Source organism: Cyprinus carpio, chromosome B24, assembly GCF_018340385.1.
Source record: "Cyprinus carpio isolate SPL01 chromosome B24, ASM1834038v1, whole genome shotgun sequence".
In the NCBI taxonomy this organism is placed as follows: Eukaryota; Metazoa; Chordata; class Actinopteri; order Cypriniformes; family Cyprinidae; genus Cyprinus; species Cyprinus carpio.
This window is the reverse complement of record NC_056620.1, coordinates 18,045,261-18,072,738: the sequence shown is the minus strand read 5'-3', so window position 1 is coordinate 18,072,738 and position 27,478 is coordinate 18,045,261. Positions and strand designations below refer to the sequence as shown.

Below are 27,478 nucleotides of genomic sequence, written 5' to 3'. Positions count from 1 at the left end.
TTTTTGTATTCCAAAGGAAAAAAAATATATATATTTTTGTAACTAATTTAAAATACATTTTACTTTCATTGGTCCATTTTATTAAATATGAATTATTATTATGTAATAATCAATTATAAATAAAATTCATGTACACATGTCTGTTTTCCACCTCAAAATTAAAAAAAAAAATTACCCATGCTTCTTAAATCTATACGTTATAATTTTTACATATAGATATTTGTGTATTTTTTTCATATGCATATATAGTATAAATTCACATATAGATGTGTGTGTGTGTAATATATATATATATATATACTATATAATAAAATGTAATTGTAATTTTATATCTTCCAAAAAAAATTTTGAGTTTATATCACAATGTGAAATCGTGTCTTTAGTTTAAACTTTATACTGTGGGCGTTGGAATCAGCTGTGTCGGCTCTGCTCTCTTCTCTCTCTCCTCTCTCCATCTCTCTCGTCTCTCTCTCCCTCTGTGTTGCTGTAAACCGCAATCTGCTGGAGGAGATTAAGAGTCCTCACAATCGTCAAACCAAGTCCAGGTTCTATTGTATTGCTGGCACTGAACACAAGGCTGGAACAGAAAAACTTACTCTCTGCATTACGTGTTCATCAAAAAGGAGTGTGCTTTATAGAGAGGTTGCTTATGAATTGATGCTTATAGTAGGTGAATGGTTAATGAAACAATCAATAGCCAGGAATAATTTATGGACTTCCATGACTCATTGGCCCTGAGGCTATAGAGTCATTTGTCTAATAGAAGAGAGGTTTTGTGAGCTGCAGGAACATTCACATGCTTTTCCATGAAAGCATACAGAGCAAACAATGTAACCTGATTCACAAACAAATGACTCTTATGAACAGATTCTTTTTAGTGAATCAAAAGCATACAGTGTAAACAATGTAGCCCGATTCACAAATAAGTGACTCTTCTGAACAGATTCTTGTTGGTGAATCAAATGCATACAATGCAACCAGTGTAACCTGATTCACGAACAAATGACTCTTATGGTTAGATTCATTACAGTTCTTTTCATACGGTTCAAACATGTTCTTTTTAGTGAAACAAAAGCATTAGTTGTGCCTTGAAGTTGATGAATTTGTGGATTTGGACAACTTAGCACTAATTTTGCTTGGCTTAGGAAAAACTCACCCTTTAAGCACCTGTGAAAGATCAGTTTGACAGATAATTGATACTTCAGTTTTTCAAGTCCATTCAGTTTCTCCATCAGATCTCTCCATGGACCACTAAAGTCCATCCATGTGGACATGAATACTCCAGAAACCTGGAAAGGAAAAGGAAAAGCAAGCCCAGACTTGTCCCAAACCCAGACCCAACACTTTTTCCCAAAGTACTCTGCGCACCCGCAGACTTAATCACTATTGTCTCTGGCAGAAGCACATGTGTCAGTGTCTCCACAGCAATATTAATTTACTATTTGGTAAGTAAACTAAGCAAATGAATTTTATTCCACAACACTTTTATTTTTCCCTGCCATCAGCAGCAGCTGCTCCCTGACTCAAGCAGAAAGCGGCTCTGCTCTGGGCTTTCCTCATGGAGACTTGGAGAAGGGAAGTACATGCATGCCTGAGTGACCAGATGGATCAGACAGCCTCAGGGAAGCCCACAGTTTCCTTCCACTCGTCATGCTTCTATCTGTTCCTTTCAGTATCTTCAAGCACTTGACTTCAGCGTGACTAAAGAGAAACTGCCAGAGGACGATTTCAAATACTGCCATTTCAAAGCTAAAAAGCTTAGAGTTCTCTTTGCCTTAGATGTTTCTCCTCACACTCTTCAGAAGAAATAAAATACATTACATACGTTAAGAGCAGCTATATACAGTGATGTTTTGGGTAAGTTTTGTTCAGGTATCAGCTGTTGGCAGTGGAAAGGCCTTGACCAGTTACTGAAGCGTGTCCAAGTTCCTGGTTACTGTTGTGTCTCGTGTGTGTAATTATGGTGTTGGGTGTGAACATGACCATGTCAAAGCGTTCAGAAGAGACCATGAGACAAACATGTCCCAACATGCAGCTCATGGAAAATAAACCGAAGACTAAAAGGTACAGTTATTAGCTTCTTTTAACTATTATGCTTCCTAAATTTTACTCAATATTGATCTGCATGTTAAATCACTTAAAGGGACAGTTCATCCAAAAAATAAATAAATAAATAAAATATATATATATGGACCATATGGCCCACAAGTCTTATAGAATAATGTAAGAATCATGATTATATTGGATAGGATTTTATAATAGAAAAGAGCAGCTCAGGAATGCATAATGCAGATTTTTGTATTCCAAAGGAAAAAATATATATATATTTTGTAACTAATTTAAATAAATTTTAATTTCATTGTCATTTTATTAAATATGAATTATTAGTAGTAATAATAATTGTAATAAAATTCATGTACACATGTCTGTTTCCACCTCAAAATTAAAAAAAAAAAAATACCCATTCTTCTTAAATCTATACGTTATAATTTTTATATATATAATTTGTGTATTTTTATATGCATATATAGTATAAATTCACATATAGATGTGTGTGTGTGTATATATATATATATATATATAATAAATGTAATTTTTCTATCTTACAATTTTGAGTTTATATCACAATGTGAAATCGTGTCTTAATTTAAACTTTATACTGTGCGTTGGAAGCAGCTGTGTCGGCTCTGCTCTCTCTCTCTCTCTCTCTCTCTCTCCCTCTGTGTTGCTGTAAACCGCAATCTGCTGGAGGAATTAAGAGTCCTCACATTGCAAAACAAGCCATTTCTATTGTATGCTGCACTGAACACAGGGCTGGAACAGAGAAAATTACTCTCTGCATTACGTGTTCACAAAAAGTGTGCTTTAGAGAGAGGTGGCTTATGAGTAGTGCTGATATTAGGTGATGGTAATGAAAAACAATAGCCAGGAATAATTATGGACTTCCATGACTCATTGGTCCTGAGCTATAGAGTCATTGTCTATCAGAAGAGAGGTTTGATGAGCTGCAGGAACATTCACAGGGAATCTGTTAGCATCATACACTCCATTCATTTGAACTGATGTTGTTTTGCTATAGTGAAGAGCTTCTATTGTTCTGCCTGTTGCCATCACATCAGAAACAATTCAACACCAGGCATCATTCTGAATACAACACACTAACTGCAGCTTTGTAAAAAGTCTCCGGTCAGTCCTTTCTGTGGAAATTTTATTTAATTTTCACCTTTACTGTGGTTCAATTAAGTTAGCAGATCTCCAAAACTGCATTTTGATGCTCAAATGTTGCTTTTTAGTAGCTCAGGATACTTTTTCAGAAGAGTTTTATGAAGTATCATCTATCTATCCATCCATCCATCATGTAAACTATATGTAAAAATAGTAAAAATATTAGAATATAAATAGAAAATAGAATAATGTAGTTAAAATTTGTTATTAATATACATTTAAATATATATATATATATATATATATATATATATATATATATATATATATATATATATATATATATATATAAAATTTAAATGAAATTTAAATAATGGAAAATTACACATTTAGTATCAATTATATCAACAACAATGTCATTAGGTCATGTTTAATGGTTGAATGTCATTATTACAGAAACTGCACTTCTATCTTTAGACTTTAAAAAGCTGTACTTTGAAAATTCTGGTCTTTTATGCATTTAAATTTGTATGCATTCAAATATTTTCCACAGAAAAGGTGAGAGGAGGGATCTGTGCTGTGCTTGGGAATGTTCTGATACGGATGGCGGAACCAGCGGTAAGCAATCAAACCAATTCATATTCAGTCAGGGAGTCTATGTGAGTAGTGGCTTACATCGTAATGAATCTAGCTGAAAGGAATAAAATGCTGCCAAAGAAAAATCAATAATACTCTCTGAAATAGCTCTAATGCCACATCAGAGGCCTAATCAGAGTCTCGAGTGACAGTCCCACTGAGTTCCCTTAAACATGGTTTAGTTCAAGCAGCAGGAGAGGAGATAATGGACAATGCTGGCGTTTTCCTGTGTGCAACCTGCGTATAATTACACAGTTGCTTTCAACATTTGTGCGCTACCGAGTCTAGCTTGCTACCCAGCATGCCTCAAAATCACCTCGCAGTGTGTATCGGGACTGAAAGGCGCCACTTCCTGCCAATCACTCAGCATGTAGAGGTTTCTCTGCACATGGGGACATGAGGCCAGATGCTTCATTTGCACATTTTTCTGTTTTGACTGCTTATTATGTTTGTTTGAGCTTTTAACTATTGTTTTGACTGGAGGGTGAGAATTGGTTTGTCACTAAAGCAGTTTTCGGAAAGAAAATAACCAGGCTTGTAGTAATGGGATACTTGGCACACATTTATGCAAGCAAGATATAAAATGAATGCAGCTTCATCCACATACATTAACCTCTTAACTGTCACCCACCTTTTTTAACAGACGTGAAAGTAAATTATTCAAACTTAAATTATTATAATTCATAAACGATTTTGAATACAGACCAAAGGTTGGTCCCTTTTTAAAGAAGACAATCTACAGATTATTGCAGAAGTGAAATCATTTTAAAAAAAAATGATAGCATAAATTTATACAAGTTTAAATTTACTGTAAAGAAAATGTACTGTATTATTTTTTTATTTTATATAAAATAAATATTTTATAAAATGTTTTAATCCGAAATTGCTATAAAATTAAAGCCATATGTCTAAATAACTTGTGTTCCAAATTTGAAGTTGATACAAAAAAATAAAAAAATAAATAAAAATTGAGGTTCCAATGCAATTTTGTTTAGCCGTTATACCACAAACAGCCACCGGGTGCCATTCAAACTCCATTGATTTTTTTTTTGATGCATTTTTCTGTCACAAATGTATCAATTTCTCTCTCAATGTTATGTCTATGACAAAATATGGAATCTTGAGACTCAGACCTTTCCAACAATATGTATTTTGTCAAGATTATGAAAAGTTTTAATTCTAAAAGACCGTAATATATTTGGAATATGACATCCTACTAAGGGGGAGGAGCCCGCTAAAATATTTTAAAGTACGATTTCCATGGAAACGCAGTGTCCAATTTCAAAATGGTTTTCACAGGACAAATTTTGGAGGGTTTTTTTTTAGCTTTCAAATGATATATAATTTATGATGATTACTAAAACATGTGATAGGGAAAAGGGAAGCCAAGAAGATTTTTTGTGACAAAGGTCAGAACTCCTGTTGTGATGTATAGGTTTTGAGGTGCACTCTTGGCAAAAATTAACCTACTACTGTTTCTACATAATTTTTAACAACAAACAGTGGTAATATATCTATTTAGGCGTCTTAGACCTTTCCAACGATATATAGTTTGCCATGATTAGATTTGGATTTAATTGTAATATATTGAAGTGAACTTAGGCGTCCCGTATACTAGACGGGGTTAAAAAACATCTCTAAAAAAGTCTGAAGCCGTCTAGATTGGTCTGATTTGTTGGTTTTAGAGGGCACTTGTCATCTTAAGACGTATACTTTTGTATACTCACAGTATTTTTACAGCATTACCACCGCTCTCTGTTCCACTTGTCCCTATTTTTTAAAATGAATGTAGCATGTCATTTGTTTTCTGAGCAACTTCCAAGCAGCCAAGCAAGCAGCATGTCGGAGCTCAACAAGGGCACTGTGTGAGTCACGACTGCCACTGACTATTAGATGCGCAAATGACACTTCACTCACAGCAGCACTCTGGTACTGAGTCATATGTGCTCAAACCATATACAATTATTGTAATTGATACAATTACCAACCCAACTCACTGCAATGGACCTTTCTTGCATTGACATTTTCTGCCAAAGATAAAAAGAAGGAACAGTTCACCCAAAAATGGAAATTTAGCATTGATATATAATCACTTGGTCAACGATGGATCCTCTGCAGTGAATGGGTGCCGTCAAAATGAGAGTCCAAACAACTGATAAAAACCACAATAATTCACAAGTAATCCACAGCACTCCAATCCATCAATGTATTGTGTAGCAAAAAACTTCTTAAAAAAAAATAAAAAAATCTAGCTATCCATTTAAATTTAAACTGCTGCTTCTGGGAAAAATACATGTTCATAATCCAAAATAACACTTCCTCCAGTGAAAAAGGTCAGCACCTGTTGTCCTCTTACATCAAAATCCATGCACCGACATATTTGTTTAGAAGTTTTGCCTTGTAACAATGCTTGATCTGTGCATATTTCTCTCCTGATTCAGACAACATGACTGGAGAAAGCAATATTTCATTTTCACAGAAGAAAACAACATTCTGGATAGAGGACTCACATTTTAGGTGGAAACAATTTTGATTTTAAAAATGTTAATGATGAATTTATTACAAACATGCAACTTTTTACTGGACAAGATGTTAATTCTTGTTGTGTGGATTATTGTGATATTTTCATCAGCAGTTTGGACTCTCATTCTGACGGCACCCATTCACTGCAGTTCAGCCAATTTTAATTTTTGGGTCAACTATTCCTTTAATGGTAACATTAGGGCTTAATTTCACACATATTGCATATTTATGTGCACAGTTCTCACTCTGAATTTCTGACAAATTCACAACAGGTGCATGTACACAGAAATATGTTCCTGTCATCATTCATCATTGTTGATGAACCTGGATTATTCTAAATGAGGGCAGGTGTATCTACAACTAGTAATTTGCATAAAATACGCCCAGTGCATGTTCATATAATGGTTTTCCATGCAAAACCAATTCTAAAAAAAAGAAAAGAAAAAAAAGAATAATAATTAAAAAAACAGGCTTTAATTTTTTTGTTTTATTTCACTTTACTACTTTTCACAAACTCTAGTATTGGCATCTTCTCAAAATGTTGTGAATAACAAAAAAAAAAAAAAAAAAAAAAAAAAAATTATGCAGATGTCTCACAGGAGCAAATACAGGAGCTCAGCCAGATGTTGTTTACTCCAATCTCATTATATATACAGCCGGACCCTAAAGTCTGAGATTGATTTAAAACAAAAGAAAGAAAGAAAGAAAAAAACGCCAATTTTAAAATAGGAAAAAAATTGTAAGATTTCTTGGTCACACTTGCACTCTTTGTACAGATGCTTAGATGTTCTTGCATTCATTAAAGCACAAGATTCTTTTTAGATCATTTTCAAGTCATGCTGGGTTTAACTTGTGGAGTTCATGCAGAGTGATTATGTCATTAAAGCAAAAGAGGGACAAAACAAATATGATATTCCAAAGTTCATTAAATACAGAAACATTTCAGCATGGCAATTTATTAATTGGAAAAGAATTGAAATTTGTCTCAGGTTTAGGACCCCTCCAGAGGTTAGATGTTGAAGACATTTGCATTTAAACCTTCCACCACTCACCTTCTCTGGAGGAAACGGTGAGTCATTGCGAGTCCCATAGCTTTCTGAAAGATAGCCGTAGAGTGGGTCATCGATCAGAGACGGGCCACGCTGGGCTCAGACCTGACATTTAAAAACCGGACCTGCGATTAATCATCGGCCTAACAGGGCTCAGACTTCACAGCATTTGTAATGAAGCCCCATGGACACTCAAAGACCCAAGGGCAAGAAAGCAGGAGGTTTTAACATCTCTGTGATAGATATAACCTTGTTAAACAGTCTAAATAGGAATGTTTATATTTACCCAAATATCCTGGGAGGATTCATTCTTGTTCCCAAAGCAGAAATTAGATCTTCTCAACATATTTTAATGCAGGTATGAAATCAATATGACGCAGTTTAGCTCCAGCCCTAAACCAGCTAATAATGGTTTATAGGATTACTTCAAAATTACCGGCAGGTGTGTTGCAGCAGGTAATGGATCATCAGAATAGCCTTTCCAGTTATTCTTTTCTAGAAGTCTTAGCAACAATAATAAATAGCACAAGTAGTGCTAATTGTAATTAATTGCGTCTATACTGGGGTAGCAATGAAAAATAGCAATTTCCAGAAAGCACTGCTTATTTGGCTGATTCATGAGGACACAGAATTATGACCAAACTACATTTCCCATCATTCTCTGTAGCAGCATAATATTAATAATGGACAAGTCCTTCTTGTAGGTTACACGTAGGGAAGTCCAATCTTTCAGATCACTTTGGTCAGAGAAATATTTTTTTAACTGTTTCTGCAAAATGATTAATAAATGAAGCACATCAGGTCCACTTGATTTATTCATTAAAAACTTTTTTATGTTTTTATACAATTTATGAATGTGCTGTACACTGATTCATTACAGATTTTATTGTAACTGCACAATGTTATTGTATTTTCTACATGCAACTTAGTTAGTTTTAGTGTAAATAAAAAACTTACATTTGAATAAATTTACTGTCAACTACAGATGATGCATCCATTGTGTCAATCATGTTTTTTCACTGACTCAAAATATCACATTTCCCACTCATAATTTTGCTATTATCGAATAAACCAAATAATTTATGAAGCACCAACTTTATGTTGAAAGAAATCTTTTTGTTGAGAAAGATAATTAGTGAAATATTCAAAATATTACAAGAAAGAAAGAGGGAAAAACTTAAACAAGCACAGAAACCTCCATAATAATAATAATAATAAAATTAAAATGCATTAAAATATAAATAAGAAATGTTTCATGAGCAGCAAATCAGCATATTAGAATGATTACTGAAGGATCATGTGACACTAAAGACTGGAGTGATGGCATTGCAGGAATAAATGACATTACCAGTTTTTAAACTGTAATAATATTTTTTTTTTTTTACAGTATTATGGTTTTTACTTTGTTTTTCATCAAATAAATGGAGTTCTGAGGAGGACAATTGTTTCAAAAACATTAAAAAACAAAAACAAAAAAAAACTTATATACCCCTGTTTTTGTTTTGTTTTGTTTTTAACAGATGATAATGACTTTCATCAATACCAGGAGGCTAAACAGAAGGTTAGGCACAGGTGCAGTTACTTGGACGAAAGGAACATCATTTTGTCCCCTCATTTATTTGCTCAGCCCAGGTCATGCGTATCTGGAGCAAATGATGCATTGGATGAAGCAAACTCAAGATGGAAAGCTTCTCAAATCAGTAGCGTCTCCACTAAATCTGCCAGCCCAGACATAAACATTACCACTGAGAGACCAAGTGCACCAGACCCGAGCTGTGTACCCATAAATCCCAGCGTATCTAGTGATTCAATGCCCCAGAGACAAAATACTGTCAGCGAGAACTCACTGCAAGTACATATCGTAGAGGTGAACGGGATTCTGCCAATGATTGAGTGGATTCCAGAATCATCTCATGAGCAAATGATGGAGGAAACCACATCTTGGAGGTGTGCTGGACTTGTCTCAGCGAACATTGAAACAAGGAGTCCTGAAGCTCTTTGGAAGAAGGCATCTGGAAAGAAAATCGAATGGTGCCACAAGCGCCTGGATAAGGCGTCCCACTTTGGGTCATCATCGCCCACTGCAGCCAGGCCCAGAGTGGTGATCCGGAGACTGGCGCGAGGAAGAGGTTACAGAGGGACAAGCAGGCATAGGGAACAGAAGCTCAAACCACTGGTGAATCACAAAGACCTGCACAATAGCTACTATAATCTGTCAACACTACATAATCGCTATGGATGTCTCTGTAGCCCTTGCCAACCGCGGTTGAGACACAGTCCAGGGGGAGACCAGCGAGACGCCACACAGAACCTTGACAGGAAACAGCAAGAGTTTTCAGAAGCAATTGGGGTAAGATTGATGTTCTCAAACTTCAGACTTTTTGGTTTAAACGCCAAACTCTTCCATTTTGCTCCTTTTGAGATTTGTTTTCTGTCCACTTGTTTCTCAGTCACGTCAGTTGATTGATGTCCTGACTCAAACTTCTCGCCTTTAAAGTACAAAGGCCATGCCTACGAATTGAATGAGAACCAAAACAATGCGTAACACAATAAGGCTGCTTGTTCTCGCTGGGAAACCTGCAGTGCAGATTGATTGTTTCATAAAGATATCGACCTATTTCGTGGTAAACAGAAATGAATGATTTTGTTACACAATCAGCCTCTGTTTGATTCCAGATGAATGCTGGGATATGGACTGGTAGCTGTTGTTAGCTGCAAAGTATTACAGGAGCAATTTAGACTTTATTGGTTTTTGGAGTGCATGCTAAACACTGCTGTAGTAATGTGTAAAAATATGTCAGTTCACAATGCATGAGGCTGACAAAGAAAATTCAATGCATCAGTTGTGGAGCTGAATTAAATTTGAAAAAAAATAACTATTGGGAATTTTCATTGTGACATCATTTACAGGTCAGTTAGGCTAATTTGTCCGGTGGCCAAGAGAGCTCAACATGCTGCAACTTAAGAAAACATATGCAAATAGAAAAAGCTCCAGCAAATTATGTCTGACAACACATGTGCTGCAAATCTCGCAACACAATCAAATACAAAGGCGTCGCAAATATGCACAGTGTGACCAAATACAAAAAAGCGTTGCAAGCAGCATAGACCACAACATAAAAGTTTATCCAAAAGGGGACCCCAACAATCTTTCTGAAAATAAACCATGTTTTATTTATGTTTTGTTTTTTTGGCATATTGATTACCATTTATTTTATGGTTAAAATATGGTTAGTGTAGCAAAACAATGGTTAATTAGCCAGCCAACTTACCTAACATTTCAAAGTTAAAGTAACTGTGTATTTCGTAAGTTTATTTAGGCTAATAATATCCAAAAAAGCTGGGGAATCATTTGATCAGGATGTTAAAATAAACAAAAAATTAAAATTTTCAGAGCAGACATTGATGATGTCCCAGTTATGTTCATCACATATTGTGGTTTCCTTAAACATTCCATTGTGGTCTGTGCATACTTATGGTTCGTTTCTGCCTATTTGGTTCTGTTGCAAGAAGTTGCAGCGCATTTTAGTATTTGGTTGTGTTGCGATTATTTGCAGCATGATTCTGTATTTGGCCGCATTGTGCATATTTACAACAATTTTTTATTTTAAGTAATAGTTTTTCTTTAGAATAGCTTGCACTAACTAAATGTACAAATAGATCAGGAATGCGTAAGAAAGCAAATAGGATAAATTTTCATTTCATGTAGAGTTTAAACAAACCAATTAACTTCAAACAGGCATTACTGAACCATGAAGTGACCAAAACAAGTAAATTTCCCTCGTAATGTGGCCCTGTCATGATAAATCAAACTTCATTAGTGTGATGTTTATCCACTGCTTTATTGTGAGTAATAATAAATCATTTATGGCTTTAGATTTAACTCTCAAAAGACTTTCCTAAGCCCAAGTGGCCTATTTGACAGCACTTCACCACTGTTTTCAATCTTCACTGAGACGGTTAGCAGCAGTCAGACCAGAGAAAATAAGAAGGAATCTCAAAGCAGGAGAACGTGTTTTCCCTTCGGAAAAGAATCAATCCTTGTGATGTTGGGAGGGAGGAATGAGAAATAAGAGATTTTCTACTTTGACACTGTTGAGTGACAGTTATTAATGTGAGCTGGTCGAATCACTCCATCTTTTCTGATTGCTTGTTTGTCCATTTGTTGCTCCTCAGGACATTTGGTGTCTGTCAGGATGCCCGAAGAACGCCGAATCCCCTCCGACTCCGCACCATGTCACTTTCTCTCATATTTTACAGGTTCTCCAGACCAAACCAGCCAATTTTCCAGAGGTCAGGGGCCAGAGATGTCACAGGGCTCTTTAAACGTAGCTGAGAGCGTTCAATAAAAGACATTCTTCTTTTTATAGTCTGTACACATCAGTGAAGTGCTAGTCAAAGAAAACACCACAGGCTTCAGAATATATTTTTTTATTCAAACTTTAAATTTCATCGTCTCTACAGTGTAAAAGGTCATGAATTCAAAGCCCTAAAAGGACTCAAAGAGATGGACTCATGTCGATTTGGTAGGAAATCCATCTATAGTATCCAAATAAACCATTCAATAATGATTTTCAAGGTGGGATGGGAGAATAAAATATAGGAATCATAAGTTAAAAAAGCTTTTGAGGTCGAAAGAACATCTTTTAACAACCCAGAACTCTGTGCAGGCTATAAAACAGAACATAAAATAAATATAAACACGATTAAAAAACATCCATTTGGTACACAGTAAACCAGTGTGAGACTACAGCTAAAATTCAAAGAATATCAATGATAAATACAGTACAATATGTACTTACAGTATGCCATCGTACACCCACAAGCCCCCAGCCACACATACATGTACAGCACAAACATAAGAAAATAAACATCGATAATCTCTGACAAAAATGATAGTCATGTGCATTTACACTGTACACACTGTAATACTGCTGCAGGCGCTGATCGCTTTCTTTATCATTTTTATGCATGTTTTTTTTTTCTTTCTGCATTATAAAGTGCAGCTATCCCAGACTTCTGTGATTAGTGATCTAGCAATAATACACCATTTATCACACCAATATATTATATGTGTCTATATATATATATATATATATATATATATATATATATATATATATATATATATATATATATATATATATATATATATATATATATATATATATATATATATATATATATATATCAATAAAAATATACATACCATTTGAAGGGAAGCCAAATGGGAATTTTCTCATGAGATATGAAGAATCACATTATTGCTCTTAAGGTTAAGGATTGGTCACATCAGCAGGACATTGTACTATACAAGGGGAACCATATATTTAATCAAGCACCAAAAGCTTAAAACCTTTAAAAGAATAATCTGGGTTATTTTCATTTCATTTTTTTTTTTTTTTTTTTTTTTATCCAGGGCTGCATTTATTTGATGAAAAATACAGTAAAACGGTAATAATCGGCAAAAAAATTACTATTTAATACAACTGTTTCCTATTTCAATACATTTGAAACTGTAATTTATTTCTGTGATCAAAGCTGGATTTTCAGCATCATTACTCCAGTCTTCAGTGTCACATGATCCTTCAGAAATCATTCTAATATGCTGATTTGCTGCTCAAGAAATATTTCTTAATTGTTATTCTGCAATCCTTTTTTACAGGATTCTTTGATGAATAGAAAGTAAAAAAATAATAAAAGGAATTTATGTGAAATAGTATTCTTTTGTAACATTGTAAATGTCTTTACTGTCACTTTTAATCAATTAAATGCATCCTTGCGGAATAAAAGTAAATCAAATCTTACTGACCCTGAAAATGTAGTGTCTACAAGATGGCGCCGCTGAGTCCGGTCGCCGTCCAGGTCGCTCCGCTTAGATTGTGTTTTTATTTACTTTTTTACCTACTTTTGCTTTCTCTTTTTGCACACATAACCTCTGCACTGATCACTTACGACAAAGGAACACTTTTGGACATTGGATACAGCTTCACTAACCTGTTTCCAGGACACTTTATCCTCCAACCCATCGTGGCCATCTGAGATTCTCCGGAACACCGAGATGAACAATGGCCACCTGAATAACCACCCGAGGCGACGGATCAAGAAACACCGCAGGAAACGTGCTGGGGTCCGCAACAGACTGAGAAAAAGAGCTCACAGTCCTCCTCTACCGAGCATTCTGCTCGCCAATGTCCCAGTCTCTGGAGAATAAGATGGACGATCTTAGAGCCAGGATAAGTTTCCAACGGGACATTAGGGACTGTAACATCCTTTGTTTGTCTGAAACATGGCTCACGCCCTCGGTCCCGGACGCTGCTGTAACGCCGTCTGAAAACTTCTCTGTTTTACGGATGGACAGGACAGCCGAGGCCGGTAAATCCAAGGGTGGAGGAGTGTGTTTCATGATTAACAAGAAAATGGTGTGACCCCAAGAATATCTCCACTCTGTCGCGCTCCTGCTCGCCTCATCTGGAACATTTATCTATTATTTGCCGCCCATTCTATCTTCCCCGGGAGTTTTCATCGATCATCGTTACTGCTGTCTACATCCCCACCACAAGCTGACACCGGTTTGACTTTGTCCGAGCTTCACGATGCGCTCAGCGGCAACAACATCAACAAACATCCTGACGCTGCTGTTATCATCGCTGGGGACTTTAACAAAGCCAACCTCAGGCAGGTTATGCCTAATTATTATCAACATGTTATCCTGTCCAACCAGAGGACCGAATACACTGGATCACTGCTACACTCAGTTTAAGCATGCCTACAAAGCTCGCTCACTACCGGCTTTCGGCAAATCGGACCATGCCGCCATTTTCCTCACACCGGAATATAAACAAAGGCTCGTTCAAGAACCCCCGGTGCAGAGGGTGGTGACGCGCTGGTCCGCCCCCACTCAGAAGCCATGCTACAGGCGGCTCTTGATGACGTAGACTGGGACATGTTTCGGGCAAGTTCATCTGACGTCAGCGAGTTCACGGCTGTAGCATTAAGCTTTGTAAACACGCTAGCCGAACAAGCTACGGATACAATATCTATAAGGACCTTCTCTAATCAGAAACCTTGGGTGGACAGAACAATCCGTGCAGCAGTAAACAAACGCACTGCTGCTTACAACGCCGGTCTTTTGTCGGGAAACATGAGTGAGTACAAAGCATCGTGCTATGCTCTCCGACGCGCAGTAAGATGCCGCCAAACTCCGATACAGGGAACGAATAGAGTCACATTTCCAGCTCAATGACTCCCGACGCATGTGGCAAGGACTAAGAACCATCTGTGCCTTTGGAAATAAATCCTCTGCAGAGGTGAGAGCAGATCCGTCGCTGGCTGAAACCCGAGAAATCTTGGTGAAAAAGCTTGGTCCGCCCACTCAAAGCGCTGCTACAGGCACCTAACACTTTCTACGGGCCGCTTTGAAAGCAATCTGAGCAGCGCGCGAGTCTGCCGATCAGCGCAGTCGTCAGGAAGCAGCATTCAGAGCAGCGATAATCATGTAATCACCGTGTCTGAGGACGAGGTTCGGAGGGCTCTAAAGCGAGGGAATGTCAGGAAAGGCAGCCGGACCTGATGGGATTTTGGCCGTATTCTGCGGTCCTGTGCTGATCAGCTCGCTGGTTTTGTTTACATCTATTTTTCAATGAGTCTCTTGCTACATCGGTGGTTCCCACCTCCTTCAAAAAATCTGTCATCATCCCTGTACCTAAGAACCCAATAACCCCCTCTTGCCTGAATGACTATCGTCCAGTTGCCCTCACATCAATAGTCATGAAGGTCTTTGAGGGTCTGGTTAAAAACTCTCATCAGCTCCTCCATCCCGGATACTTTAGAACCTCTTCAGTTTGCTTATCGCCCCAACAGATCCACTGATGATGCCATCTCTCACATCCTGCACTCTTCTCTCACACACATTGACAGCAATAACAGGAACTATGTAAGGCTGCTATTTATCGACTATAGCTCAGCTTTCAATACTATAGTCCCCATCACGCTAGCTTCTAAACTCATGGACCTCGGCCTGAATTCTTCACTATGCAACTGGATTCTTGATTTCCTCACCGGCAGACCTCAAGTGGTGAAAGTAGGCCAGTTCACCTCTAACTCCATCACCCTGAACATAGGAGCTCCACAGGGCTGTGTCCTGAGTCCCCTGCTCTACTCTCTCTACACACATGACTGCGTGTCTTCCCACAGCTCCACATCTATTATTAAATTTGCTGATGATACTGTGGTTCTGGGCCTCATTTTCCAACAATAATGACGTTCTTCACCGCATACTTGGATGAGGTAGAGAAATTAACATCATGGTGCCAGGACAATTGTCTCTCTCTGAATGTGAGCAAAACTAAAAGAGCTGATTGTTGACTTCAGGAAGAGACAGCAGCAGCCCTATACTCCTCTAATTGATCAGCGGGACCCCTGTGGAGAGGGTGAGCAGCTTCAAGTACCTCGGTGTAAACATCTCCGAGGACCTGACTTGGACTACACACATTCAAACTCAGGTTAATAAAGCCAGGCAAAGACTGTACCATCTGAGACAGCTGAGAAAATTCAGGGTTTCACCTGCAATCCTGAAAACTTTCTATTCAGGGGCCATAGAAAGCGTATTGACTCAGTGTATATCAGTGTGGTATGGGAACAGCTCCAGTCATGACTGCAAAGCCCTGCAGAGAGTTGTGCGCTTAGCTGAGCGCATCTCAGGGTCTGCTCTCCCCTCTCTGCAGGACATCTACCTCAAACGCTGCAAAAGCAGAGCTGTTAAATAATCAAGGACTCCATTCACCCCCAGTAACCATCTTTTCACTTTGCTGCCATCTGGTAAGCGCTTCCGTAGCCTGATGTCAAAAACTGAGAGACTTAGGAGGAGTTTCTGCCCCCAGGCCATCAGCCTCCTAAACTCAAAACCAGCCTCTTAAACATCTTCATGTCTCCACTTAATATTCACTTTATCAGTAAGACATTCATCATTCACTACCTCACATTGACATACTGTAAGTGTCAACCTGTTTGCACATTTGCCTCTTGTACATTCCTGTGTATCTTATTATTTAAGACTACAGTTTACTTTCATGCACATTATTTTCCACTATATATTTAATTCTACAGTATACATCTCTTTATATATTTTATATTTTATTCTTATATTTTTATTGTTTACTTTTATTTTATTCTTTCATAGCTATATTTATGTATATTTTCATCTGTGTTGTATTCTTTAATAATTGCACTGTCCATGGAGCGGACCTGACTCACATTTCACTGCTGGTTATATATGCTCTATATAATTGTGTATGTGACAAATAAAAATCTTGAATCTTGAATCTTGTAGTGTCATAAGAAAAAGATAACCCAGAGTATTTCTTTAAACGGCACCACAATATGACTGAAACACAGGGCTGGAGATCTGAAATATAACATAGCGCAGACCTGCATCTTTTCAGAATAAAATAATGTAGGAGACTAATTTATATCCACAATTTTACACATGAGGCATCACGGTTTGTTTTTAATGATCACAGGAGGAGAGGTGGCTTTCTGACTCATTATATCTTGAACATTAACAATATCCGTCCTCAGTGAAAGACGTGCTGGCCATTAAAAGAGTGTGAAACAAATGTCTGTGTGAGTATCGTTATGTTGAGCATTAGTTAAATGGACTTACTCATTATTTTAGTGAGGTGGCTGGTGATTGTCTTAGCAGATGATCTGTCTTTCACAGCTGGGTGTTTTCAACTCACACTCAAACACAGCTTCACCGTGAAAGCCTGTTGGCCTCGGGGTGAAACTGAAGTTATCTAACCAAAAGATCTGGAACCATTTTTTTCTTTTTGCTGCCAGTACAGTAGGTGAGTACTTGCATTTATCCAAGCTTTGGTATTTATTTATTTTTTAAATGTGATCTTTCAGCAGGTATTTTTAGCTTATTTTCTGCCTTATTTTTGTGGACACAGTGTATTTATGTACGCACTGTATGGCAGCCCAATTCTGCCTCAGAGTGAAAAATAAAAGACATAACGATTAGGAATAGTCACAATTTGAGAAATAATGTCACACTGAGATCATAATTAAGATAAATACATTTGTGATTAAGCGATATTAAGCTGAAATGAAGGAAAATAAACTCATATTGTGAGATAAAAGCATACTTATGAGAAATAAAGTTACAGTTGTGAAATATATAGTTGCAATTATAAGAATAAATGAATGAATGAAATTTGAGACTTTAGTCACAATTGTGAGATATAATGTTGCAATTAAGGGCAAGTCATATTGTGAGACATTAAATCACAGTTAAGAGAAATAAATTTGCAATATTAAAATAACAAAAATCACAAAAAAGAAAAAAAATGAAACATATAAAATGTAAAAATTCAAAAATTAAAAAACTAAGTTTCAATTGTGAGATATTAAGTTGCAATTAAGATAAAATGTGATATTGAGTGACATAAAATCACAATTAAATGGTTCCAATTTTGAAATACAACCACAGTTTGAGAAAATCACAATTATGAGATAAAGTTGCAATTATGAGTTGCAAAACTCTGAGGCAGAAATATGCTTCCAAACGTCTGAATCCAATGCAAGCACTAAACGAGAAAAAATAATATAGGAATAAACACTTTCTGGAATATATGACAACAAAAATTTCCACAACTATAAGATAAGTCCATTTTGAATTCCAAGCGCAGGTATTTGCATCAACCTGTCATAAACCTTTCAAACACAAACACAGACACATACGCTCTCCACATGTGAGCAGCTGAGATATTCTGAACTCTAGATGAAAGCTCGGTCTGCAAGAAAGCCAACAGAACCGGTTCAGGGAAATGTGAAGTGCAGCTTCAGTCAGTAGTTGCGTGATGGTAACAGTTATTAATTGATAGGACCAATATTTCCACACACACACACAAAGCAAGGGCAGAGCGATCCAAAACGATACCATAGAGAATATGACCACGGCGCTAGCGTTGAGCTGGGACTATCGGGACTGGACGGTAAACAGCGTGGATGTCCAATGTGTCTGCCACACCGGCGAATCAAGGTCACGTGATCTCAGCGAAGGCGATGTGATTCTGTTGACAGAGTTAGACAGAAGGAACAATGTCAGCAAAAACTTGAGAGGATCAAACACATCAAATCTGCTCTGGCAGCAGACTCTTTAGATGCAAACTGTTTTCACACAGGGTTTGAGGAGAATAACATTTACACTTTTCACACAAGTGTGATTACTAGCAGCAGCTGTTTAGCACTGCACCTAAATTCACTGCAAAATACCATCTTGTTTTCCTGTAAGAACATCCTTTATTTCTTTTTCATTAACCTCTTGAAATTGTTACAATAATGCTTACAGCATGAACAAATAAACCAAATAATTTATATAATCATTTTATGTATCTTACTAAATATTATAAATATTTGTAATAATTTCTGGATACTTTAAATACATGTATTAAAATGAGATATATTCACTTAAAACAAGTCTTAATATCTTTTGAGATGTAATTACACTTAAGTTAATCTTAAGGATGTTTACACATTTTAACTGGAAAACATGACCAAAAGAAAAACAGATAGTGTTCATTACTTTTTTTTCACATTATTGTTAAAAAAGAAGCTCCATGCGATCACTTTAGAAATGCATTAAAACATTAATGCATGAGGACAGAGAGCACCCATGTGTGCTATTTTGTAATGATGTGAGTTTAGAGTAAATATAGGCAGCTTCGCTTGTGCCAAAATCTCCCAGTATTCCTTTATCCACTTTACACACAATCAAAGTTCCTGCATGAGGCTGAATGTAGGGACCAAGCCACAGCAAACACTATTTTTTTTTTTTTAAACTATTTAATATTATTTTTTGTAACTTTTTTAATATTCTGTTTCTTACATGTGTCATGCAGATATAAATGGGCACTGAAATGGATTCTGCTGTAGTCGTGATTTAATGATAGCTAAAAATTCATGGCACATTTTATTTTCATAAAATTCATAAATATTACAGCTGGAAATGGAGTGAGTTCATCAGAGATTCAGCAAACGTGAAGTGCGATCACAGAAAAGCGCTCCGTAGGTCACACCGCTGAAATATACACTGTGACCTCGGCAGAGAATATGGGGCGGATTTTGCCAAACAAATTATTTCTTGCTTCCAGTCACATTTGCCGTGATCCCGCAGTCTCTGTGATTTGAAGAGACAAAACAGAGATGCGGATTTTCCTCGCCTTGTCCTCCCACTTTCAACTGCATTATGGTTTCTGACAGCAATCTGTCTGGGGGATATTTCAGAAGAAAGCAAAGTAGAATCGTCTGTTTTCCATCCCAGAAACCTCACGGGACATTACTGCATCCAAACTTCATCTACAAGGACGGAGGGATATCGCAAATAAATCATTCGAATCGGCACCCTTGACTAAAGAAGATTAGCATTTTTATTGGTGGAAAGAGCCCTCAATATCCTACACATTTCATTTGCTGTATTTCAATAAACCATCTGTGAACCGACATTGTTCCCAAATGGTTTTATTGCAGCTGAATAAGCAGACAAGAACAACATTTAATCCCTCATATACTGCGGAGAGAAAATCAACACCGCAGTCTGGGATTAAATTATCCTCTCGTTTGCTTACTTGCAAGATTGTGAAATGAATGCGTAAATAAAAGTATTCAAAGGGTCATACTTGCAGCTTAATTACAGTCTGACGGGGCTCAGCGGTGGCCTGTGGCTTAATTAAAAGCTGAACACGAGGTCTGATTCTCTGTCATGGAGGATAATGGCTGCTTGGGAGCACCTCAGGAACGGAGGTATTTCAAATGTGTTTCAAGTCTCTGAGGGCTTAGTAGTGCATTTTGACTTCTATTCGAGGTGCGGGATTGCTGGCGGTTTTTTGGTCACCCAACACAAACACCAGCACCAGGTCTCAGTTCAGGTTTTAAATGGATTCTGGAGCACCAGCTATGAAAGAAAACAGACTGGAAGCAACTGTGCGTGCGAGGATTTCTTATTAGATCACAAAAGCTTTAAATGATATGACTCTCAGGTATACTGCAAAAAAAAAAAAAAAAAAAAAAAAAAAAACTGATGTCTCCTATCACAGTGTAGTGTACTAACAAAACAAACAACAACAAAAAACACCTCAAAACCCTTATTCTATATCAAAATCAAACATCTTGAGAAAAAAAAATTAAAAATGCTTTTTGGCCAATCAGTCAATATCAACAAGTTGGGTTGTTATGTTCAGCTATATAAAGCTAAATCAGTGTGTGTTCAAAAATTATAAAACAATTACTGTAACAAGACAACTGATTGCACCCTGAAAATGACTGAAAATATCTTTAAAAAAAAAGTCAACGGAAAATCTGCACATAAGCTTTAAGTTCAGTAGAAGATCAGATGCAACCATAAAGATTTAACTGCAAAGAAATTGAAAACATGCAGACGGACATGCCAAAGCTCTGGGTACGCTTTAATTAGCTACAGGTAATTGGTTTGTTCAGTTGAAATGAACATGATTGGGTTTTAACTGGGTTTTAATGACGTGTTGTTATACTCCAGAGCTTTGGCAGCCTGAGCTCCTCACACAGGTGTGCATACGTTTATTGCCTTGTGCTCTGCAGGTGTCTGAAGCGGCTGCTTTTGCCTGTGATCCAGCTAAAGAAACTCAGGAGACGGCCTTTCAGAGAGCGGGATGACAAGTCCTCATCACACTCTCTCATCTCTCACACCAGAGACACAAGAGCACATATACACACATCTTTTATATAAGAGCTCAAAAACACACAAAAATAGCGCCCTTAAAACCTAATCAAAAACCCTCAAACACAGGGCATGTACCATGCGGCAGTTCATTTGACAGCATGGTTCCAAGTGTGCTTTTGTCTACTGTGCTCTGTACCTGTGAAGCGATGTACTTCTCCAGTGGACTCTCAACCCTAGGCGAGCTGACCATCGGATTGTTGCTTAGGTGGTCCTGTGGGGGATCCTCGTTCCGCAGTTGTTTGCCTTTGAAGTTATGGACCACACACACCACCTGAAAACATGAAAAATATAACATTATTAAAAGGGATAGTTCATCCAAAATGGGTAACCAAACAGCCTTTGGCTTCCATAGTATTTGTTTTTCAACCAACGTTCAAAATATCTTCTTTAGTGTTTAACAGAAGAAACAAATTCATACAGGTTTGGAACAACTTGAGGGTGAGTGAATTTTTGGGTACTATCCCTTTAAGGGGAAACAGGATTATTTTGATCTTCTCTTCACTTCTCACTCCATTCAAAAACAGTGTGAACATCAGTATGAAAATCTCAGTCAAGGCATCTAACATTACAAACATGCATTAATAAGCATGCATAAGTTGATGGAAATATGTAAATAATATGAAGGTGTAATGGCAGGATGTAATGTGTAACACCTGCAGAAGAGAAAAGTGCTGCATGAACGCCAGTGTGCAATGAATTAATTTCTAAAATATTATTGGGAAAAAAACAAAAACAAACAAGAAGCAAAAACACAAACTGTAAGGGTGAATATAAGGATTTGTGCAGCTGTTGATTGTGTTGCAGTTCTGGAATACAAAGTCAACACAATACAGCTGCACTGTCAATGGAGCGGATAATATTAAAGTGCACAAACTTAATACAAAGCTACCGTGTAGCGCACAGTCAGGGACAATCGTGTGTCACAGTGGGAAGAGAGAAGAGGGAAATAACAGTAATTGTGTTAGCAGCCATGTGAGAGTCATCCACCCATAAAAAGGAACACAGCTACTACCCATAGCAGATAGAACTACAGATAAAACGATAGATAGATAGATAGATAGATAGATAGATAGATAGATAGATAGATAGATAGATAGATAGATAGATAGATAGATAGATAGATAGATAGATAGATAGATAGATAGATAAAAAAATAGATAGATAGATAGATAGATAGATAGATAGATAGAGAGAGAGAGAGAGAGAGAGAGAGAGAGAGAGAGAGAGAGAGAGAGAGAGAGCATGTATGTAAGATAGATAGATAGATAGATAGATAGATAGATAGATAGATAGATAGATAGATAGATAGATAGATAGATTAGATTAGATAGATTAGATATACATAAACTCATTAATGTGTTTTGCTTGCACAGCTTGCTCTCCATTCCACATATGTATTTGTATGTTGCTGAGCGTCCGCTTTTTCTGACTTCTGTGCAAAATCTGTTGATGATATTAATAAAAAGCTCCAACACAGCAGTCAAGGGCCAAAGTAGGTCAGATATTGTGTTGGTAGTTTATATTCTGTCATCATATATGCAGCTTGTGGATCTCAGCTAAACAGAGCATGTTTAAATCACTAGCCCATCATGCTCTAAATGAGGCTGATATCTTATAGAGGGCTCCTTGCGCAACGAGAAAGCTTTGCACATGCAATTTCAATAATTGGAGCGTGTCAACTAATCACATGATTCTTTGTGCGCTTCCTCCAACAAAACGGCAGCTAAATGCTTTCATAAATCACAATCTTAGCACCGGAGAGGATTCGTAATTAACTCCCACCAAGCATAAACAAAAACACTACCCTCAACACCAAAACCTCATACTCAAACAATAGCAAAAGGGCTGTAGTACTCGAGTCCGGACTTGGACTCGAGTCCGGACTCAAGACATTTTTCTATCGTCTCGGACTTGTCTCGGACTCGGTGGTGTTTTGCACTCGGACTTGTCTCGGACTTGGTCATTGGACTCGCTGTCGAGTCCAAGCAAAAAAAAAAAAACCTTTTCTCCTTCAAAACAAAACCACATTTGCATGTCGCGACTGAAGAAAACGTGTGGAAAACGCTAGGCGCGGGCCGCTTTCTCTGTAGCCTGCGCTCTAGCTTGCGCTCCCGTGGGGTCTGCCTGCTGCTCTAAGAACACCATGACCTCGCTATCCATGAAGACGCACAAGTTTCAGCAAAAAAAATAAATGGATTTCCAGCACTAAAAATCCTTGCAGTAGCTCTGCTAATAAATTAATTCATTTTAAAAAATGGCTATCCTTGTACAGCTATGATCACCTGTTTTCTTCCATCTTTGGCTTAGCTTTCAATTTTGTTATGGAAAATGATGTGCATGACCAGCGGCGAACTTGCTGCGTTCTGAAAAGTTTAGATGTTTACTAATTTAATTTTCTACCTGTTAGATTGTGTTTTATTTACGTCTACACATAGGGTAGCCTTAAATTTTACCAATAATGAAATACTTATTAATGTTGTACAGTATAGGGGTTGCAAGACTACTGATTTCTACTAGTCGATTTTTTATTTTATTTTAGTTACTCAACTACTCGTGGTTCATGCTATTGTAAATGAAAACACATTAAATAGTTTTTTTTAAATCAACAAACGCTTATTAATGTATAGCCTTATGCAACAATTACATATGTAAATTTGAAAAACTTTATAATTATGACATTACACCCATTTAAATTTTCATGTAACAGCCAGTATTTGTAGCAATCACAACATTTTTCGTATCTGCATTCGGATACAACGTCGTACAGTTACTTGACAAGACCGTTATGACTTTTTATCTTTTTTCATAGTTATCACTGAACAAGGTTTATGTCGTGTTAAACTAAAATAACTATTAATTTCTAAAATAATATTTATCATGCAAGCAGAGAGATGTCATGACAAACATTTAGTGATCATTTTGAACACGACTGAACCCATTAAATGCGCACATTTTCATTACGCAGAACTCTTTAAGCAAGTCTCAATGTTTAGTGAACTTCACTAAACAAATGTGGGTGTGCCGCGCAAACCAGCAAAAGATAACGATGCAAACATGTAGAACACAAGTAGAAAATGTATCCGTATCCTACGCTGATTATTAGCCTACCTCTTGAGAGAGTACTGGGTTGGGTTTTTGAGAGAACTGAGAAACGCGCAACGCTGCTGCTGTTTGTTTGGTGAGCGCGCTATGCTTATTCCATTCATTCGTATCATATCGTAGCCTAAGGTTTAAATCATTGCCTTTTAAATATATACAAATAACTATACCGTGGTATGATGTATTATTATAGGTGATATTACTCCTGCCAAGCTCTGATTTCTGAGAGATGCAGAGAGGAAACACTAATGCGGTGTTTGATTTGCGCTCTTTTCACTCATAAAAGTTTGTTTTACATTCATTCACTTCACACTCGTGACTATAGAGGTCTGTGTACTACTATTGCGCTGATCACATGACTCAGCTGTTATCTAGCAAACACCGGACTGTTGCCAGCTTCAGTTCAGCCCGATTATTCAGGCAGAATTATTCCTTGTTCGTTATTCGTTTTTTTGAAAGCCATTATCCAGGTATTAGGGTTTAGGCACACGCCTAATTATTACATTACATATTTTTTTTGTACATTTTTTACATTATATTGATTTTTACATGCAACATAGATAAGGTCATAGAAAGTAACAGCTCCACGCAATATTGTAATCCTAAAATTCAGGTACTTTGCAAACTCTTTGTATGCATTATGGTTAATACATGCTCGAGTAGTCGAGTGTTTCCGACAAGCCCTAGTACAGTATGACAAAAATTTCGCTGTATTTTTGTGTGCATGCCCAGTAGAGCCAAACGTATCCCTTCTAGCCTTATAACTGCGCCGCACTTGTCATATCCTGAGCTTTGCATGTGTGTGCTGCGCCAAGGCATCAGTCATTTTAATTTTTGTGACCACAGACATAATGTCAGCAACAGCAGCATTATAAAGTAAATAAAATGTAAATAAAGTACATAAAAATAATTTTGACCCTACAGCTCCAAACTCGGACCTAGAGGGCCGGTGTCCTTTAGAGTTTAGCTCCAACCCTAAATTAAACACACTTGAACCAGCTAATCAAACTCTTACTAGACACACTAGAAACATCCAGATAGTGTTGTTAAGGCCAGTTGGAGCTAAACTCTGCAGGGCACTGGCCCCCTCCAGGATCTAGTTTGGAGACCCCTGTCCTACAGAGTTGTTTTACTTTGCAAATGCTTTTTGATCATTACAAATAATAACGTAAAAATATTTTCTTAGAATAGGATGCCTGTCTCTCGCATCACATACATTAGTTAAGTATGTGGTCTTGAAGAGGATCCTTTTTTTCTCTCATTTGGACTCGGTCTTGACTTGGACTCGAAACTTTTGGACTTGGACTTGACTTGGACTCGAACCTCTTTGGACACGGTCTTGACTTGGACTCGAAACTTTTGGACACAAAAATAACATGAACACAACAAAACATTACCTCAATAAAACCCTAGCTAGCAATATGAACAATGGAACAAGAAGAATATGAATACAATCTTACATTTGCTCAAGAAAATCTGCAAGGACAGATGATGGAACTATAGAACGATAGAACAATAGACAGAATGATAGAACAACTGTTAGACAGAGCGACAGAACAACAGAAAGAAAGAAAGAAAAAAGAAAGACAGATCGATAGATAGATAGATAGATAGATAGATAGATAGATAGATATTGACAGAACAGAAAAAAATTAAAGACAGATAGAGAGAGAGAGAGATGATAGATAGATAGATAGATAGATAGATAGATAGTAGATAGATACAAAACGATAGAGCGAAAGATAGATAACAATAGAAAGAAAGAAAGAAAGAAAGAAAGAAAGAAAGAAAGAAAGAAAGAAAGAAAGAATGAATGAATTATGGACAATAGGTAGATAGAACGATAGAATAATAGATAGACAGAACAGAACAGAACAGAAAGAAACAATTACAGAATTAGAGGTAGATAGATTGAACAATAGAATGAGAACAGTAAATAGAACAATAGATAGACAGAACAGATAGATAGATAGATATTTAGAAAGAAAGAAAGAAAGAAATTATAGTAGTAGAGGTAGATAGATTAAACAATAGAATGAGAACAGTAGATAGAACGATAGAACAGAGAGATAGATATTTAGAAAGAAAGAAAGAAAGAAAGAAAGAAAGAAAGAAAGAAAGAAAGAATCTGTTGCATTTCCTGGAAAAATCTAAATAGTGATTCGAAATATCTAGTAAATGACAGACTATTATTATTATTATTTTTTTATGTTATTTTTGAGTGAGATTTCTTTAGGGTTAGATGTTTTGACAAAGCAATAATCAGTTGCCTTAGAAAAGTACCACTAATACTGTGATAAAGAAAGTTTAGTCAAAGTTGGAGGCAGACATCAGAGAGCAGTCTTGGAGCTTTTCAACTCTCTCCAATATTCCACCAATACAAGAACTGCACTGCCACACTGTTTGTTCAGCACCAACACGGCCCGCTCTCAGACAAATTAATAGCTGAAGTCAATCAAATCATCATTAAAGAGCTCAGTCTGACAGTTCATTACTAGAGAAATATCTGTGAGACCACTCAGGAATACTTTGTTCTATCTTGACAGCGACTGGAATTAAGTTAGACAGGAGTTATGAAATGTTTTTAAACTATTTAATTCACTCTCTGATCAATAATGAAATCACAAGGGGGAAATCCCTCAACAAAGAGTCTTTTGTCACAAAATCTTCAGCTGAAATGACACCAAACTTTGCCACTAGGATATCACAGCTCTCTAAAAACTCATTTGTGGCTGTGTGGTATGATGGACAAGTAACAGTCTTCATGGCTCCGGAGCTTGTGGGCGTCTCGGCCCGGATGTGGCCTATATCAATGTTTTTATCCGTTCTTCTGGGACCATTATCTTTCATCCTAAAATCATGCCTTATCTTTAAACTGGGCTAGAGGCTGTCATAAAAGAAAAAACAGATTTGAATGCTTAAGCGTTAATCACAGGCAGTGGATTCTCTCATTAGCAGTGCTTGCTAAGGCAAACATCACTATTACGATTGCTCTTAGCTTATTCAAATCCCTGGCACTAAGTACTGCAAGACTAGAAAACATCTGAGAAGGAACATGTTCTAAGCATCAGATTTGTGTTCACTAATGGTTCAAAAGTTTGTGATCAGGTCTTTTAAGTCTCTTATGCTCACGAGGATGCATTGATTTGATAAAAAAAAATAGTAAAGTTAAATTGTGAATTTTTCTTAATATTGCAATATATTTTTAAATATATATATTTTTTATAAATATTGTTTTTGTTTTCTA

The 27,478-nt window shown here is 36.9% G+C and overlaps 2 protein-coding genes and 1 long non-coding RNA gene across 5 annotated transcripts in view; 1 reads left to right on the top strand and 2 right to left on the bottom strand.

The window, feature by feature from the left end:
• The first annotated feature begins 1,978 nt into the window (after positions 1–1,978).
• LOC109079716 lies at positions 1,979–11,699 on the top strand. The gene is made up of 4 exons (XM_019094848.2): positions 1,979–2,064; positions 3,719–3,783; positions 8,894–9,723; positions 11,550–11,699. The coding sequence occupies exons 1-4, from the start codon at positions 1,979–1,981 to the stop codon at positions 11,697–11,699; spliced, it is 1,131 nt and encodes a 376-aa protein (XP_018950393.2).
• On the bottom strand, positions 6,798–8,176 carry LOC122142278. The gene is made up of 3 exons (XR_006158493.1): positions 7,660–8,176; positions 7,377–7,478; positions 6,798–6,994 (listed from the first exon to the last, which is right to left on the bottom strand). It is a non-coding gene; the product is annotated as an uncharacterized LOC122142278 (long non-coding RNA).
• A 6,461-nt stretch (positions 11,700–18,160) lies between the features above and the next one.
• LOC109050403 (phospholipid phosphatase-related protein type 5-like) overlaps positions 18,161–27,478 on the bottom strand; it is a 49,903-nt gene continuing 40,585 nt past the window's right edge. For all 3 annotated transcript variants that reach the window (XM_042751925.1, XM_042751926.1, XM_019068034.2), the window contains 2 exons: positions 21,269–21,403; positions 18,161–18,448 (listed from right to left, as the gene is read on the bottom strand). In XM_042751925.1, coding sequence (XP_042607859.1) covers positions 18,419–18,448; positions 21,269–21,403 — 165 coding nt within the window. In that variant the 3' untranslated portion in view covers positions 18,161–18,418. The remainder of the gene's footprint in view (positions 18,449–21,268; positions 21,404–27,478) is intronic.